We start from the raw sequence: 17,150 nt of genomic DNA on the forward strand, positions 1-17,150 counted from the left end.
TCAATATCTATACCTCTGGCTTACAGAATGTAATTCAGCCTCCCTCTCAACTCCTGCAATACGCAGATGATCTTGTCCTATACTCGTCGTCCAAATCCTTACAAACGGCTATAGATAATGTTTCAAACGCTCTAGCTTTACTGCATAGCCATTTAAGATCTATCAATCTGGAAATTTCTGCTACAAAAAGCTCAGCTCTTGTTTTCTCTAGGCACAGATACAATATCGAATCAATTCCGTTTCTCAACACATCCATCCCTTGCCACCCATCCGCAAAATTCCTAGGAGTCTTTTTTGATGGAAAGTTGCAATGGAATTCCCATGTCGAATATATCGTAAGTAAGTGTACTCCTCGAATTAACATCCTCCGTGGCCTCACCAAAGTTTGGTGGGGAGCTGATCAAAGTACTTTACTTATGATATACAGACAAATCATTCGAAGTTTCATCGATTATGGCTCATTCCTCCTATGCCCATTATCAAACCAACGATCTTCAAAGTTAGATAAAATCCAGTTTTAATCCTTGCGTATTGCCCTAGGACAAATGCGCTCCTGCCCTACTAACGCCCTATTGATTGAAGCAGCGGATCCTCCATTGATAGTCCGTCGTCTGTATTTGGCAAAAAAAATTTTCCTCAACCAATATTCCTCCTTATCCCACCCGCTAATTCCAAAACTTGCCCAACTCAACCAGCTTTGTACAAATTCGACCTACTGGAGAAATAAAAATCTCCCTCTTCTCTTGGTGGCTTATCGTGTATTTGCAATAATCCCCATTTATCAATCTCTTTTATCTCCCTTCTTCACCTTTGACTTTCCATCCCGATATACGGAAATCCCGGTATTTATTGATTGTGGACTTGACAGCGGACATGCAAATTATGGCTCGCCCTTCGTCAATTCCACTTTCAATGATTACCTTTCCTCAATTCTCCCCAACTATACCTACATCTATACAGATGCTTCTAAGTTGAGTGTAGATTCACGTGTGGACGTTGCGTTTCATTGTGGTGCGCATTCTGCCACACTTAGTTTATCACAACATTTTTCAATTTTCTCTGCGGAATGCGTTGCCATCTTGGAGGCACTCTCATACGTGGACTCAAACAGTATTAGGAAAACAGCTATAATATCCGACTCGCTGAGTTCTCTCTCGCTAATAAAACAAAATTGCATCTCCTCTAAAACTCCCTCCCTCATAGTACTAATCAAAAACACCGTACTGAAACTAATTCAAAAACGTTTCTACGTTGCTTTTGTGTGGTGTCCATCACACATTGGTATAGGTGGGAACGAATTTGTTGATATGTTGGCTAGGGACGCAGTTCATATTGGACCAGAAGATAATTCACCTCCACCCGCACAAGATCTGTGGGCTATCTGCAAAAGTTCTAGGCTGAGTGATTGGACCCAAATGTGGAATACATCGCCTAAAGGGCGTAAGCTACATGACATACAACCAACTCCATCACTTGAAACATGGTTCCACAAATGGGAAGTGGGCAGGAAAAACATAACAATGATTGGTCGCTTGAGAACAGGCCACAATTCGTTACCTGCCCATCTACATCGAATACATATTGTCCCAGACACCAGATGTAGATGTGGATATTATTATTGTGACATAAATCACATAACGTTCGCCTGCCCACTCCTTAATCAGCATAGACCTATTCTTCTAAGTTCCCTAGCCCGTATGGGCGTTTTTGGTCCGTATTATATTCCCCATCTCCTATCTTTAAATAAGCTTGAAATCCTCTCTGCAATTTGCAACTTCCTTAACAAGTCCAAATTTCAAATATAAATATAACCCCTCCCCCTTCTTATCTATTTTTTGTTTTATATTTAAAAAAAAAAAAATAACAATAAAATAAAATTGTGTGTAGCCCCCTCTACTGTCAACCCTTCCGCGGCCCCCAACCTATGTTTTTTTCGTGATATTTCCTTTGTATACAGTCTCGACGGGTCCCGGCGACGAACTTCCTGTCTAATTCCATATGTGTCCTTGTGTTCGTAAAATAGAAAGTTTCATTTATTTGTATTTTTATTAATTTTTTTTTTTCTTCTCTGTCTTCTCCTACTCTTTTTTTTAACTGAATTTTTTATATTTTTTCTATATTTGTAATTTATATATTGAATTATTATGATTTTTTTTTTTTTTTTTTTGAGATTCATCTTTTTATTTTTGGATACTATAAATCAATTTATTTTTATTTTTTAATTTCTAAATTACACTTTTTTTTTTCTCCTGAATGTTAAATTTGTGTTTTTCTGGTCTATTTATTATTTAATTATTTATTGTAATATAATTGTATACTTTATTTGGATAATGGCTGTATAGCAAATTTGCTGAAGCCAATTTTAATAAAAAAAAAAAAAAAAAAAAAAAAAAATGAAGTTCATTATGCTTATTACACATTTGTAATACAAGTTGCATATGCGAGTTGAGTGAATTATTTTTTTTTTTTAAATTTAATTTAAGGTCGCTTTTAACGTCTAATTCATTAGCGACCGAAGGGATTGTGTGAGTTTATTTAGTGTATATCCGTATAATAAAATATTTTCTCGAATAAAACAAATATTTCAAAAATCAAAAACCCCGGCTGAGTTAAATATAAACTGAAAAGGAAAAACAAGTTCTGAAGTTCTGCAGTTTACATAGCGACAACAGTCGGGACCCATTCAAATCAACACGGGCTCTAATATTCCTAATAATGGGTCCCGACTGTTAAAGTCGCTATTTTTTTTTTTTACCCGTTTTAGCTAGGATTTTTAAACATCTATTCAACGATACCCCACTTACCATAATTTGTCGACTTTCATTTTCAGCCTATGTGTGTATGTATGTTTTGTCCTTTGAGTCGTCCTAGGGATCAAATGCGTGAACGATGTGTCTATTTAATAGCTTTTTACTGTTTTGTTGTGTTTTCCTTTTTTTCCTGAAAGACGAGGTGATTTTAAAAGCTCTCGGATGAACCTTATGAAAAATACTAATTCATACTGATGATGATTACATCGTAGTCGTTGGGGCAAATTTTAAATTTCGTATTATGTGTATCTACTATTTTACATTACGCAACTTGCGCTTCTTCCATATTTTTGGCCGGAAATTAATTCAAGGATACCGGATAGAGCAGGATTGTAATTCATTTTTTAATTGTTAACAATAGAAATATTAACATGATTTGATGTTAACCCTTCACCGATTGCGTGAAATTTCCGTAAAGAGTTGGTAATGTAGCAGCGATGTGCCACAATGTTAAGATTTTTACACTATTTTAATTATTCCTAGGTTTTTTATATTTGGTATCAAAAAATAACTACATTTATTTAAACATAAAAAAATAAATATTATGATACTTAATTAGATTAAAAAATAATAAAATTAGTTTAATTTTTGTGCAGGGAGTCCAGCCGAAATTTGAGATTCGATACCACAATGATCAATTCCACGTACTATTTTAAAATATCCATTGTCACCCCAATCAGCGTTCCATGAGTTTGCAATTAACCAATATGGTGTACCATTCTCAACACCCCAGCCTAACATTCTAACTGCATGGCCACCTAAAACTTTCCCTTGGACGTGTTGATAAACACCTGCAAAAAAACAAAAATATTTTATGAGTGATTTTCATAAATATTGTCAATTAATTATACGATGACTCCATTAAACTGGGAAATAGCGACAAATTACTGAGAGATGTTTAAAAACGACTTTTAGTGTTGGAAAATTAAAGATGCCACCGCGTGTGACCATTCCTAAGGGAAATATTTTACCTGATTTATATTGTAAAAAATCTTCGTAAACAGTCAGGCAAGCTTCCACAGGTCCATTTTGCATAATTTCCATTTTAATTTTGTCTTGATCACTACTGATTGAGTACGCTCGTTGACCAAAATGTAAATCCTTTCTGAATTCAGTCTTATAATCTTTGTTTGTACAATCTAAATGACATTTTGGAGTTTTATCCAAGCCGTTACATGCGGGACGTGTACCGTTTATATGATGTTCGCATGGTTGAATTTCGTAAGGTTGACATCCCTAAAAAAAGTTATCTAATTTATTTGAAATAATTTGCAGTATCATTAACTGTAAATTCTAAAATAAGGTTACGGCTGGGTGGGCCATTTTAAACTATGCATCCAAATATCTCTGTATATGCAAAATTGAAGATAAATTATCTGGATTGATTATTATTACCTGATTTGAACCATATGCTCCGCCACTGACCAAGCCTTTTTTTACCCAATACCGCCAAGCAAAACTTGGATAGCCACCGTTGCATCCAAATCCACACGTTTCGCAACATGAAACTAATTCTTCTGCAGAAAATCTAAAATGATTGGTACCATTGTAATGGATACAAAAACGATCCGAAATGGCTTCAACAGCTCCAAATGCCTGAAAAATACAATGATTGAAATAATAATCAAGCAAGACAAGCAAAATTTTAAATGGGTGATTTTTTTTCTACGCACCCAACATGATCCACATGAGCCTTGATCTCGAATTTCTTGAATTGTTCGACAATTTGGCCATTGTTGACGTGCATCAAAATTTTCTGGTAGTGCTTTAGCTGGCATAAATAAATGATCCTCCTTTTCTGGTAAACGGTATTTATGTGAATCGGGATGTACTCCCATCAATCTCTTTATGTATTTCATTGATACATCTGGTGCAAAATTTCTGCCAGCTGTCCATGTTGATACATGTTTATTGATTTGATTGATAAATGTATCGGATAATGGATGAAAATCAAATCTAGATCCTAGACATAGCGTTCCGCCAAATATTAATAATACCCATAATTTTAACATAATGGAATCTGAAAAATATTTTTAATAAAAATCAACGTTTATTTCAGTTAATATACCGTGTATATATAAAATATATCAAGGTATACTAAGTTTAGTTCCAAGAGTTTAGTACGAACAAAATTTTGGTATAGGTGTTCATAAAATCATCTAAGACCCAATTGACCTATGTTTCTCATTTACGGATTTCGCCTGACTTTTTACGTCCTAAGCACACTATAAAAATCTTAGTTTGATATTTTTTTTCGTTTTTGAGTTATATAGACAACCGTCTGTCTGCCAACACGATAACTCAAAATTACAAAGACATCAAGCTGAAATTTTTACAGCGTGCTTAGGACGTAAAAAGTGAGGTCCAGTTCGTAAATGAGTAACATAGGTCTTGGGTCCGTAGGACCCATTTTGTAAATTGTTAAAGAACAAAAGTTTAAATGTAAAAATGTTCCTTGAGAAACAAATAAATAATATTGTAGGTATCATTTAAGAAAGGATTTTTCGAAATTTATCCCCAAAAAGAGTTAAATAGGGATTGAAAGTTTGTATTAAAATATATATACAAGTAACATAGGCTGTAATTTATTTTCAGCACAAGAGAAGGAACTAATCTGAGCGATTTCAAAGGTGAACTATAATTTCCAAGACTAGTCAATGGAAATATTCCAATTTCCGTCAGATTGAAAACTGGTTATAACGGTGACATATACATGTTTATTAATATTTTATGTATTTGTAAGTGATTACATTATTTTAAGTAGATATGTATACAGCGTGTTTATTAATAAGTTATTTTTGTACCGTGTGTCAATTGAAATATATATTTTTTTACATCTTAAGTATGATTTGAATACATTTTGAACTTTTTTGGGTTATTCGATATATTTTCTTCAATTATAAAAATAGTTTTTTTGAATTACGATTAATATACCTACTCAACAATCGTTGAATGTGATATTTTGTTCTATTCAAAATTAAAACATGTTTATTATTTATTTGTACCAATCCCCGATTTTATTAAAAGGGCTATTACATATTCAAATAATATTGCCTTTGGCCAACTTAGAAAAATTATTTTCAAATTTATGCTGTTAAGTGGTTCTGGGTGTTACTTATCGAGATTTCTTTTTTAAGGTAAATCGCTAATCTACTCTGTTCAGAAAATCATTTTCTAATCCTTCTGTAATATTTCAAGTAAATTATTATTTTACTTTGGGAGCTTATATCCAAAATAAATAGAGCTGTGAAACTTTCACTTTAACAAAAATGAACAAACCTATTTTAATTTTTCCAAAATTAAATTCAAAATATTTGATTAATATATAATTTAAAAGAGAATTATAAATGACTTACATGAATTTGATCTGTTGATTAACTTACAATTTAAAAAAAAAAGTTATATTGATTGTATTTTTTATTCGAAGTGTGTTACATCAGTTGATGAAACTCTGAGTACTGACCAACTCAACAATAATGATTGTAATTAATAGCATATTTTATAGTAAGTAAACAAAGAACCAAAAGCTCATTAAAATCATTATCAGGGTCATGACATCACCTGGTTATGTTATTGATTTTATCATGAGCCTCATTTCTATGCTTTTATTGGGTAATGAAGAACGTTTGCAAAAAATAAAGTTTCGGCCACGTTTTTAAAAAAAAGATATAAGAGATGTACGCAATTGTTTAAGCATCCTTCCCTGTATACGGTCTCAAGATTAAAAGCCATTTAGAGAATATAAAAAGGCATTTTAATGTTTTGCTTCAACGATTTAGTAAAAGGAAAAAATTAATGCATCTTCTAAAATTTCCACAGTTCTTTATTAGGAAGGAAAACTTTATAAAAAAAAGTCGACCTCTCAGGGGCGTACCTAACTTTCTTTTTTGGCGAGTAGTTGGGTCTCCCATTTTTGGGGAATAACAAAAATGTGCATATTTGTGCAAAAATTCGGAATCTTCTAACGGTTTACAAGATGGAATTAATAAACAACTGTGGAAAATTTCAAAGATGCATTAATTTTTTCTTTTTTACCAAGATATTTTATTTAATTTTGTTGTACGAATTGGAATAAGGGTATTCAAAATATTATCTGAGATAGCTCCAATATCTTTAAAATTACTCGTCCAACAACCTTCTTTGAGGGCTAAATCTGCGATTGCTAGCAATTGATATGAATGGCGTATATCAGCCATCAATTATAAGATAAATCTGTGTCATTTGGCGCGTATGATGTTGAATACAAATATTGTTTACGCTTTTTCTAGTAAACAAGGTATTTATAGATTTGACATGTATATCTCACTTCCAAGGTTACCTATAAATTTTCCTGACCTACACCAACAATTTATTTTATGTACCGAGTATATATGAAATATATCAAGGTATACTAAGTTTAGTCCCAAGTTTGTAACACTTAAAAATATTGATGCTACGAGCAAAATTTTGGTATAGGTGTTCATAAAATTCATTTACGGTTGTCCGTTTGAATATCTACCCGTCTGTTTGTCTGTCTGACAACATGATAACTCAAAAACGACAAAGATATCAAGCTGGAATTTTTACAGCGTGCTTAGGACGTAAAAAGTGAGGCGGAGTTCGTAAATGAGCAACAAAGGTCAATTGGGTCCATCTTGTAAACCGTTATAGATAGAACAAAAGTTGAAAATGAAAAAAATGTTCCCTATAAAAAAATAAACAACTTTTGTTTCAAATATTTTCACTGTTTATCGGTGAGAGCACAAATTGTATGGGAATATCAGTCGCGTCTGTGTGTCATGTACGTATGCCTGGGTATCTAAGAGTGGCTATGTCTCTTTACTTTTATGACGTGAAAAAACAAACGATTGCGTAATCAAGACTGTCTATACATGGTATTTCAACAATTAATTCAGTCAATTATTTGTTTTCACGTGTTTTTCTTTTTTTAATTTGCATTAAAAAAAATCATAAATAATTATAAAATTGTTAAAATTCTTATCACGAGATTACGTAGAGGAAAATAATTGCAAAATAAAGTAGAAAACAAACAATTGACTGAGTTAATTGTTGAAATACCATGCATAGACAGTGTTGATGGCGCAATCGTTTGGCTTTTTACGTAACGTAAGTAAAGAATAATACATACTATAAAATTTGCGCCCTTTCGGGTAAACAGTGATGTTTACGAAAAATTGTTTTGAACAAAGTTGTTTATTTTTTTATAAAAAAAATTTTTTACATTTAAACTTTTGTTCTATCTCTAACGGTTTACAAGTTAAGTCCTACGAACTCAAGACTCAATTGATCATTTACAAACACGACCTCACTTTTTAGGTCCTGACCACACTATAAAAATTCCAACTTGATATCTTTTTTCGTTTTCGAGTTATCGTGTTGTCAGACAGGCGGATAGACAGACAACCGAAAATGGATTAATTAGGTGATTATATGAACACCTATACCAAAATTTTGTTCGTAGCATCAATATTTTTAAGCGTTACATACTAGGGACTAAACTTAGTATTCTTTGATATATTTCATTCATACATGGTACATAAAATAAATTGTTAGTGTAGGTCAGGAAAATTTATAGGTAACCTTGGAAGTGAGTGAGACAAGTCAAATCTATAAATATAGAAATGGAAGATTCAACGTACATTGGAAAATTTCCAACGTTATAATTTACAACTTTTAAAATCTGAGCTATTAAGCCTTGAAATGAGCAGGTCTCGAGCAGACGAAGCACTTAGAATATTTGACTCAAAAATCAAAAAGAAATTTTGCACATTTAAAATTTATTTGTGTCTAAAACTATAAAAAATAACTCTTAGTGAAAAAAAAAACATATAAAATACAAATTTATTCAGGTAATAAATCATCTCCTAACTCTTCATCAGCAAAATCATCCTCTGGCGGTTTGCCAGCCGATGTACGTGGACGACTTTCCATTGGACCCAATGGATCCATGTAACTAGCATCTATGGAGAAATAAAAAATTTTTATGAAATAACTTCATAAGAACTTTTTAAATTTTTTTACCAATAGATCCTTGGGATTGAAATGAATTACTTCGTAAATCGTCAGCATTCGCACTAGATATTCGTGGTAGTTGTTTTGATGATAAACCAGCTGACAGGCGTAAAATTTGTGGACTACGACGTCCTGCATTTTGTCCAGAACCAGATCTTGAAGATAATCCACTGCCAGAACGTCTAGACGCTACAAAACGACGACGTCAATCTAATAGTTTATACATAAAAATAATTAAATGGGAGAGGGGTACCGCAAATGGGTCTTGTTTTGGGAATGACAGGCTCAGCGCCCAAGTGGCACCACGTTATTAAGTGCCGGGCGATCCCTCGAAGAGTTCATAGACTATCCTCGATTATAATATTGACGCCCCAAGGGCTGCGAAGCCCATATGAGCATCTTCTCAGAATCCTGACTATCTGAGAAGATGCTAATATGTTCCCTCCTGATACCTTTCGTGTTACAGATCTGGGCACTTCTCAGCAAGGCCATGATTTCTGATTGAAAAACCGACGATTTATAGATAAAAAATAATGATTCACTCACTAGGTCTTGAAGTACCAGGTCTTGATGTTCCCGGTCGACTACTTCCAATCCGTTCCCGTACCTCCTTACTTTTTTCAATACGTTTCAATTCAGACGAATACTCGGTAACTTGTTTCAAACCCAAATCGGTGCATATTCGTATTAAATACCTCAAACAATCTTCATTATCAGGGAATTGCTTATGAATTTGCTCATAAATTTTCAGTGCATTATGTAAATTTCCACTTTGTCTGTAACAGCTTGCTACCATTAGCTTCCATTTTGGATCGTTTGGTTGTAATTTAGCTGCACGTTCAAAATAGTATAAAGCTTTCTCAGCTAAATGTAAATTAATAAAATACGATCCAAGCCAATTAATGACATTAAAATCGGAGGGATAATAACGGAATGCTTCTGAATAATAATTGTAAGCGATTTGTGGTTCATGTAATTTCTCTTGAACATCAGCGAGCGCGGTAAATAGACCTGGTGCACCTGGACATGTACCCAAAGCTTCGTTATACATTTCAGCAGCGGCATCTGGGTCGTTATTCTGTTGTAAAACTTGTCCCAGTTGATATAGCACCCATGGTGTTAGTGGTACAAAACTATTGACTTGATTTAAACATTCTAAGGAATCTTCGAAGGAGCCATCTTGTTTATGAATTAGACCTGGATAGTTACAAAAAAAGAAAAAATTAGCTTCAAAGTTTGTAGCCATTCTGATATCGAAAAATGGTAATTTTTTTTTATTCTACTTTAGAATTCGGTGCGGAATAATTCAAAAATTGGTGCAAATAATTCCAATTCTACATGTAAAAATAGCCTAAGATAGAAATTAGCTGCAACGGATACAGATTCATTTTTTTTGTGAATAATGAAGAAAAGTGATTAATTTCTACCAAAATAATGTGCGAAAAAAGTGTAAAATTTTGTGTTTAGCATTAAAACTCGTTGTATATTTTGATTAATTACCAAGATTATAAAGGGCTTCCACAGAACTTTGATCAATTTCTGATGCAGATAAAAATAATTCTTTAGCTTTGTCACGATTATCTTTTGCCAATTCAACACAACCCATATTTATGAGTCCATAGCCACGATAATCATCCGAATCAATTGCTATTTGTGCATATTTTTCTGCATTTATTAAATCTTTTTGCTAAATTTATTATTTAAAGGATTAGTATTTTATTTAAGAAGATGATTCAAGCATTTATCGACAGAAATTTAAGGCTTTAATCTATCGATAAATGCAAGTAGGTCAGATTAAATAATAGACCTAAAGATAGGCGAAATATTTGACAGTCATTTCAGAACGGTTGGAAATTTGACCACCCGTTATCACAAGGGACCCTTTGTCTAAGTGTGTTTCCACTCCAGGACAGCCACTCTAATCTAACTTAACTTAGATACGACTATAAAAACAATCTCTCTTTCCAGGGGATCTGAAATTACTATCAAATACTATGCCTGGGCGAAAGTCGTAATCGGAAAAACTTAAAGAAAATACCAAAAATAATATTTACCAAATAATAAATAAATGACAGATTAGCAGCAGCTGCACCAGCAACTTTATTTTCTTGTTTCTCAAAACCTTTTAACGTATCAATTGCTAATTGTAAATCACGATTTTTTAAAAACATAATCGCTTTATTGATTTCCAAATTGCCAGCTAATGGTGAATAATTTGATACACGTACGGCTTCTATACACCAATCGTAGCCAGAACTAACAGTGTCTTCAATAACAGGCGCTATTAATTTCGCTGCCGTTAAAACGGTATTTTCAGCTTCGATACGTAATTGTTTTTCGTACATTGATAAACGATCATTTTCGATAACTTTATGTAAAATATCATTTTTTACATCATCCTAAAAAAAGCAAGGTTTTAGTCCAAGTTTCCCTAACAGTAGTCAATACGTTATAAAACACCATAAATAAGCCATGACTTTTAATCAAAACATCCTTAGAATGTGGATATTTCGGGGCGTTCAAAAGCATAAAACGATAAAAATTCCATTTCCATAAAAAGCTTAGTGATGGAATTCTGTTTCTTAAGAATTTTTGAAGTGAAAAGTTCCTTAGTCGATTTTAGAGCGATTTTATTATAAGCGTTTTTAGTAGTTATTCCAAAGTTTTAAATTCTATCGGTAGAACTTGACTGCCAATTTTTTTAAATAATAATGGTGCAGTCCGCCACCAAATTAGCATAGAGTAACATTCATAATAAGAGTAATCACGACTAGCTAATTCTTACTGATGATAACTACATGGTAGTCGAAATACGTATTTATAAAATTCAAAAACTGATCTAGGAAATTGGGGCAAAAATCGAAATTTATTTCGAAATATCCTAGAGTTCTCATTTATTATCTTCGATAATATTTATATGCCAATTTTTTGTTTTATACATGTTTTCTAACGTGTTGGCTACTAGTAGTATAGCTTGGACTATTACTGACCATATTAGCATTAACAAATTTATCATCTTCAATATTAAGCTGCACATCTAAAAGCAACGTAAACGCACGTTTCATCTTATCTTTATTCCCCAGTGCAAAATAACACAAGAGCAAATGTAGACCAGCTTTAAAATCCGGTTGTTCCGTCATAATATATTCAAAATTAATGCATGCATCCTCATATTTAGCAACTTTAATCAACAATATACCAATATTATGCATAATTTTTGTTCGTAAATATTTCTGAGTTGTTGGTACTTGATCCAACGCCATTTTAAACATTTTTATGGCCTTTTGGAAGTATCCAAGTTTATAGTAAATAATACCCATATTAATTTTTAAACGATTCGAATTCGGGAACATACGATTTTTTGTTATTAGTTGATAAGTTTTTACAGCTTCTGTGTATAATTCATTCGATGAATATTGATTCGCTAAATTGAAAATTACCTGCAAAAGATAATGATTAAGCCTAGGTTCTCTTCGACTACAGACCAAGTCTAAATATTATCTAAATTGATTCGAATAATCACTCTTCATGTAGAATTTTGGGCTATATTTCATAAACTATGCATCCAATCATGAAATGAACCTAATTTTTGAATATTTTGAGTCAAATTTACCTTATATACCTTATATTTTTAAAATAGTTGAACTAAACTAAATCACTCTGTATACTATATGTTACATTTTCTATTTAAAAAAAGTTTTACCGAAAAAGTTAAATCCATATTATGGCTATCATTGAGACCAGCTTGTTCTTGTAAACGAATTAAATTCCGTTCTTTAGTTGACGCATCTTTAGCCAAAGTTAATGCTCTTTGTAATTCACCAGATGAGTTTGCTGTTATTGACGATACAATCAAATTCATGATATTATTCTCCATATTTCGAAGTTTAACTTCTGGCCTTAAACAAATATCATTAAAATTAAAAGACCCGAAAGAAGGAAAAAAACAAAATATTCGAATTTCTCATTTACAAATAATATCAAGAAGTTATTACTTACGATTCTTCTAATGGAGATTCCAAATTCGAAGAACCATCAGGTGTTCGACTCGATAACATATCAGTTGTACGTCGTCCTTGAGATGTATATCCAGCACCTTTAACAGCAGTCATAGGACGATTCATTCCGTCCCCGTAACCAGTCATAGGACGTGTGAAATCATCATTTGTAATAGAACGAATTCCAGTACCAGGACGATAGCCAGTACCAAGTCGAAAACCTGTACCTAAGCGCATACCGGTACCAAGACGTGCACTACTTCCTGGACGAAAACCTGTCCCAGGTCGATGTGGGGTGCCGGGACTACGAAATTTCGTTGATGGTCGAAAACCTGTACCAGGTTTTGCCTAAACATACAAATATTTAGAAATAATCACTTTTATTTTACAAAAGAAAATTATGAATTGGTTATTTAGCTTGCTTATTCATTTGATTCTAAATAAAACTATGGACACATTTACGACCTATTCTATTCACAAATTATTTTTTACGACATCAAAACTATTTTTTACACAATAATTATACTTATATGTAATGTGTATTCCCTACATTGCAAAATCAATTGTATAATTTTCATAGAAAAATCATTTTGATATCATGAAGTATCCCAACTTGAAAGTTATTTAAGAAGTATTTTTTATTGAGTCAAAAAAAAGGAAATTTTTTTTGTAATCTAAGAAGAATTCTTGGTTTTTTTATAATTTTTGGGGCCATTTTACAGTTCAGTCCGTTGAGTTTAGGATATCAAGTGTACAAATTGATGCTATTTTCATATTGCTGAGCTACGAAAACTGGCCTGGCTCCTGTGGCATCAGTCGATCATGATTTTTTTATTCGTAGAAACTTTTAACAATTATTCCACATTTATTCGTTAAGGTTCCCAAAAGCTGAATTATGAAATGAGCTTACCCCTGCCGTTGACCAAATATCATTTGTATTGATTGAAACTTTACTTGTACTAGAAGTTAAAAACTTTCGTTGATACTCTTGACTCTCATTTAATATTTTTGACAAGTCCGTATCGGTTTGCAAATCATTGAATCTAGCATATTCATCTTCGATGTCGATTGATACCATATTGAAGGAAATTCAATTTTTTTTAAATAATATATGAATAAAAACAATGATTTTAATAATAATAAAATGCACTTTTAAACATTTAAAGAAATATCACTTTTGACATATTATATGAGCCATTTGTAAACAACTGTTTGTTTTCCTATTTTCCTTTTATATATGTTGTCCACCTATAGGGAATTATGTTAAATATGGCACGGGGACACCCCCATCGTCCAATCACCCTGTTAGTTTTTCTTAAAACTAGATGGCAGCAATAAAAATCACTACTACCATCTAATTACTGGATAAATAACTTTCAAATTACTCAAGAGAGGGCAGCACACTATCTTATATACAAAGAGTTTATATACCTTTTATATAAGGTCTTTGCTTATATATTATTACTCCAGCAAGTTTTTTCCTGCCCTAACTTTATCTTCCATATTCCTGCATCAAATCCTATGATTTACCCCTCATTTTTAAGCTTATTATGTAACGCTTAGGAAAAAACACTTTTCTACGAAATTTGTTATTTGTTGTTTTTAGCCACGAGCAGAGGGTAGCCACAGGTTATGGGTCGAGCTTGTTTAATAAAATTGAATAAAACAAATGAAAAAAGCTACTAAATGAGTTAATTGTTTATTTTATAGATAAAATAATTCCGTATCATAATCATAAGAAACTTTACTAGTACGTATCTTCATTACTTTCGTCTTCTTTACGTTCATCTTCTTTACTTTCGTCGACTATACTTGCATCTTCTTTACTTTCGCCTTCTTTTCTATCATCTTCTTTACTTATTTCTTCTTCTTCTAGCGAAGGTTCTTTAAAAAAACGAGGCATTTAATAACTCGGGCCGGGCTAGTTTAGTATAAAAAGCCCATTTGAAAAGAATATGACTCTGTGTATGTTTATATTACCTCTGGGAACTTTCTGGAGGATACCCAATTCCTTAAATAACTTTAATATTTTGATACTTTGCAATAATTTTGCTTCCATTACCGAGACATCTCTTTCAATTTCGTACATTTTGTTCCTTATGCTAAAATTTTTTAAAGAAAATTTGTATTAGCGAAATAAGTCTACAGAATTCAGACAACATTTCCGACTCTTTAGTTTACAAAACAATAATATTGTATTGTTCAATGGAATTACAATGAATGGTTCTCCCCGGGACACAAATTGTGCGCATGTGTATAAAAGACACATAGAGTCGAGCCTTACCCTTGCTTGACAGGAAAAGTTGTACAAATTCGACGTAATTTGCTTTCTTTAGCCATTTCATCCATTTTCTTATGAATTTCTTTTTCAATATATGTTAAGAAATCTTGTGGTACTAAAAATTGAGAAAAAAGTCTTAATATTTTTGGAGACTTTATCGAAAACAAGTGTTTTTGGGTGATATTTCACCCATTTTGTAAATTTGTTGTTATTAAGATCTATTCTGATAAATTTTTTGTATATACTCTCGTAGGCAGCAAGTTTCAAGATCTCAAAATCGTTTCCCATATTATTTTCAATACTAACTATGTGGTTCAAATGATGTTGTTTCTAAAAATTGGATCACTTCCGTCCAATCCGTACAATGGGTCAATGGTCCCAAATTATTCAAATGAAACTTTCGCATAAATGCATTGATTTCTGGTTTTGTAAAATTGTGTTCACTGAAAATTTAATTTAAATTATTAATTTTTTTAAAGGATATTAGTTCCATAAATAATATTTATATACCGTAAGAATGATCTAAAATCACCAAATTTAATACGACCATGACGATAAACTTGATCTGATGCATACGGTTTACGTGGTCGACAGCATGACATAAAATTTTGGAATCCTCTTCGTAAATAATCTAATGTAGTTATTTCATTACCCAAACGTTTTTTATACTTTGGTGGGGTCATCCATAATGCAAGAAACATTGTTAAAGCTAATTGCTAAAAATTGTTTATCTGTTAAAACGGTTTGATTTGCAAAAATTTATTTAGCTGGAACTTCAAGATTTTAATGTTTTTTGTATTTTGATTGAACACGTTCATTTTTATTTCTGCAGGTGGTCAAGATATTTAAAATAAGATCGACTACGCAATGCAAAAAATTTGTGTCGTTGTTACTTTGAGTCATAAACAAATAGCTACGGGCGTATAGCAAAAGATTTCACAAGGAGGGGATCACAAGTTGAGAGAAATTTTACATAAGTCGGTACGAATTGGATATTTCCACATTATATATCTTAAAAGGCAAAGTGCGGTTGAAAATTTGATGTTTTTAAATAGCATAAGCACAATTTTCTTTCTTCCACTTTCCTCTACTGATAAAATTTAAGGTATATTGATGAAACTACTTATAAATATATGATTGTATGTGTGTATTGAGTATATGTATACACACTACGTCTAAGTATTATGTACTATAATATGACTTGTTACAAATAGTATGTTTTTATGAACTATATTGATCAAACTATGTAAAAATAATTATTAAATTTTACCAAGAGTATATAGTAAGCACCAATCCAAAATAATGCCATAAATGCAGCAAAGAATTCCTCTTCAATTTCGACAAAATCATCCAATCCGATAGCCACACCACACAAAGTTACAAATGACCACCAAAAATTTCGAAATAAATAGATCTGCAAATAAACTTAAAATTATTCAGAGCAAATATTACAATCCCCATTGTGAGCTAAGTTCAACAAAATTGATTGCGATGAATATTACAATCCCCATTGTGAGCTAAGCTCAACAAAATTAATTGCGATGATTGATCCATTCAAAAATCAGGCATTATAGGCCAAAATTTTCTGATTTGATCTCCTCTAGACAAAAACTTTCTGAATGGTATGCCCGATCCTACCAAGCTTAGCAGCAAGTCTTTGGTTTGACACTTACAGTGTTTCCAAACCAGAAGTATCCAAGATGCGCATAGCCACTCCAAATTATTATCCATAAAGGTGCATAATGTAATAGAAGACCTAAAAACTGAAATAAAAATTGTTTTAGAACTTCTCGAAAGTTTCCAGAGATTTACTATGACTTACGTTTACATTCTGTACATTTATATTGATTTACCTTTTGAAGAAGCGATATCACTGGATACACAAATCGAATAAAGAAAAAGAATCGAATAAATTTGATCCAGCTTAAAAATAGTAGGAATCCCACAAGTGCATCGGACATGACATGCCAATACACTACCTTATCAATATTATCATGATAATTCTGATCATCTTTGTAATGGAACATATTCTGAACGAGATATTCAACG

General features: G+C 32.2%; 3 protein-coding genes across 3 annotated transcripts; all 3 read right to left on the reverse strand.

The window, feature by feature from the left end:
• Positions 1-3,386: 3,386 nt before the first annotated feature.
• Positions 3,387-4,813, reverse strand: LOC123298944 (cathepsin B-like; the record flags this gene model as incomplete). Its single annotated transcript, XM_044881045.1, has 4 exons — positions 3,387-3,601; positions 3,782-4,046; positions 4,206-4,406; positions 4,484-4,813. Coding segments are annotated over 4 exons (1,011 nt in total), but the record flags the coding sequence as incomplete, so codon positions are not given.
• Positions 4,814-8,637: 3,824 nt separating this feature from the next.
• LOC123298946 (intraflagellar transport protein 88 homolog) lies at positions 8,638-13,898 on the reverse strand. Its single transcript, XM_044881046.1, has 9 exons — positions 13,731-13,898; positions 12,822-13,168; positions 12,526-12,721; positions 11,813-12,262; positions 10,877-11,221; positions 10,323-10,509; positions 9,369-10,019; positions 8,832-9,011; positions 8,638-8,770 (listed from the first exon to the last, which is right to left on the reverse strand). The coding sequence occupies exons 1-9, from the start codon at positions 13,896-13,898 to the stop codon at positions 8,652-8,654; spliced, it is 2,643 nt and encodes an 880-aa protein (XP_044736981.1). The 3' UTR covers positions 8,638-8,651.
• Positions 13,899-14,556: 658 nt separating this feature from the next.
• On the reverse strand, positions 14,557-17,150 carry LOC123298620 (polycystin-2-like). Its single transcript, XM_044880701.1, has 8 exons — positions 16,955-17,150; positions 16,775-16,864; positions 16,372-16,515; positions 15,612-15,817; positions 15,408-15,544; positions 15,105-15,216; positions 14,801-14,922; positions 14,557-14,704 (listed from the first exon to the last, which is right to left on the reverse strand). Exons 1-8 carry the CDS (start codon positions 17,126-17,128, stop codon positions 14,568-14,570), a joined length of 1,122 nt encoding a protein of 373 aa, XP_044736636.1. The 5' UTR covers positions 17,129-17,150; the 3' UTR covers positions 14,557-14,567.

Source organism: Chrysoperla carnea, chromosome 4 (genome assembly GCF_905475395.1).
Source record: "Chrysoperla carnea chromosome 4, inChrCarn1.1, whole genome shotgun sequence".
Classification (NCBI taxonomy): domain Eukaryota; kingdom Metazoa; phylum Arthropoda; class Insecta; order Neuroptera; family Chrysopidae; genus Chrysoperla; species Chrysoperla carnea.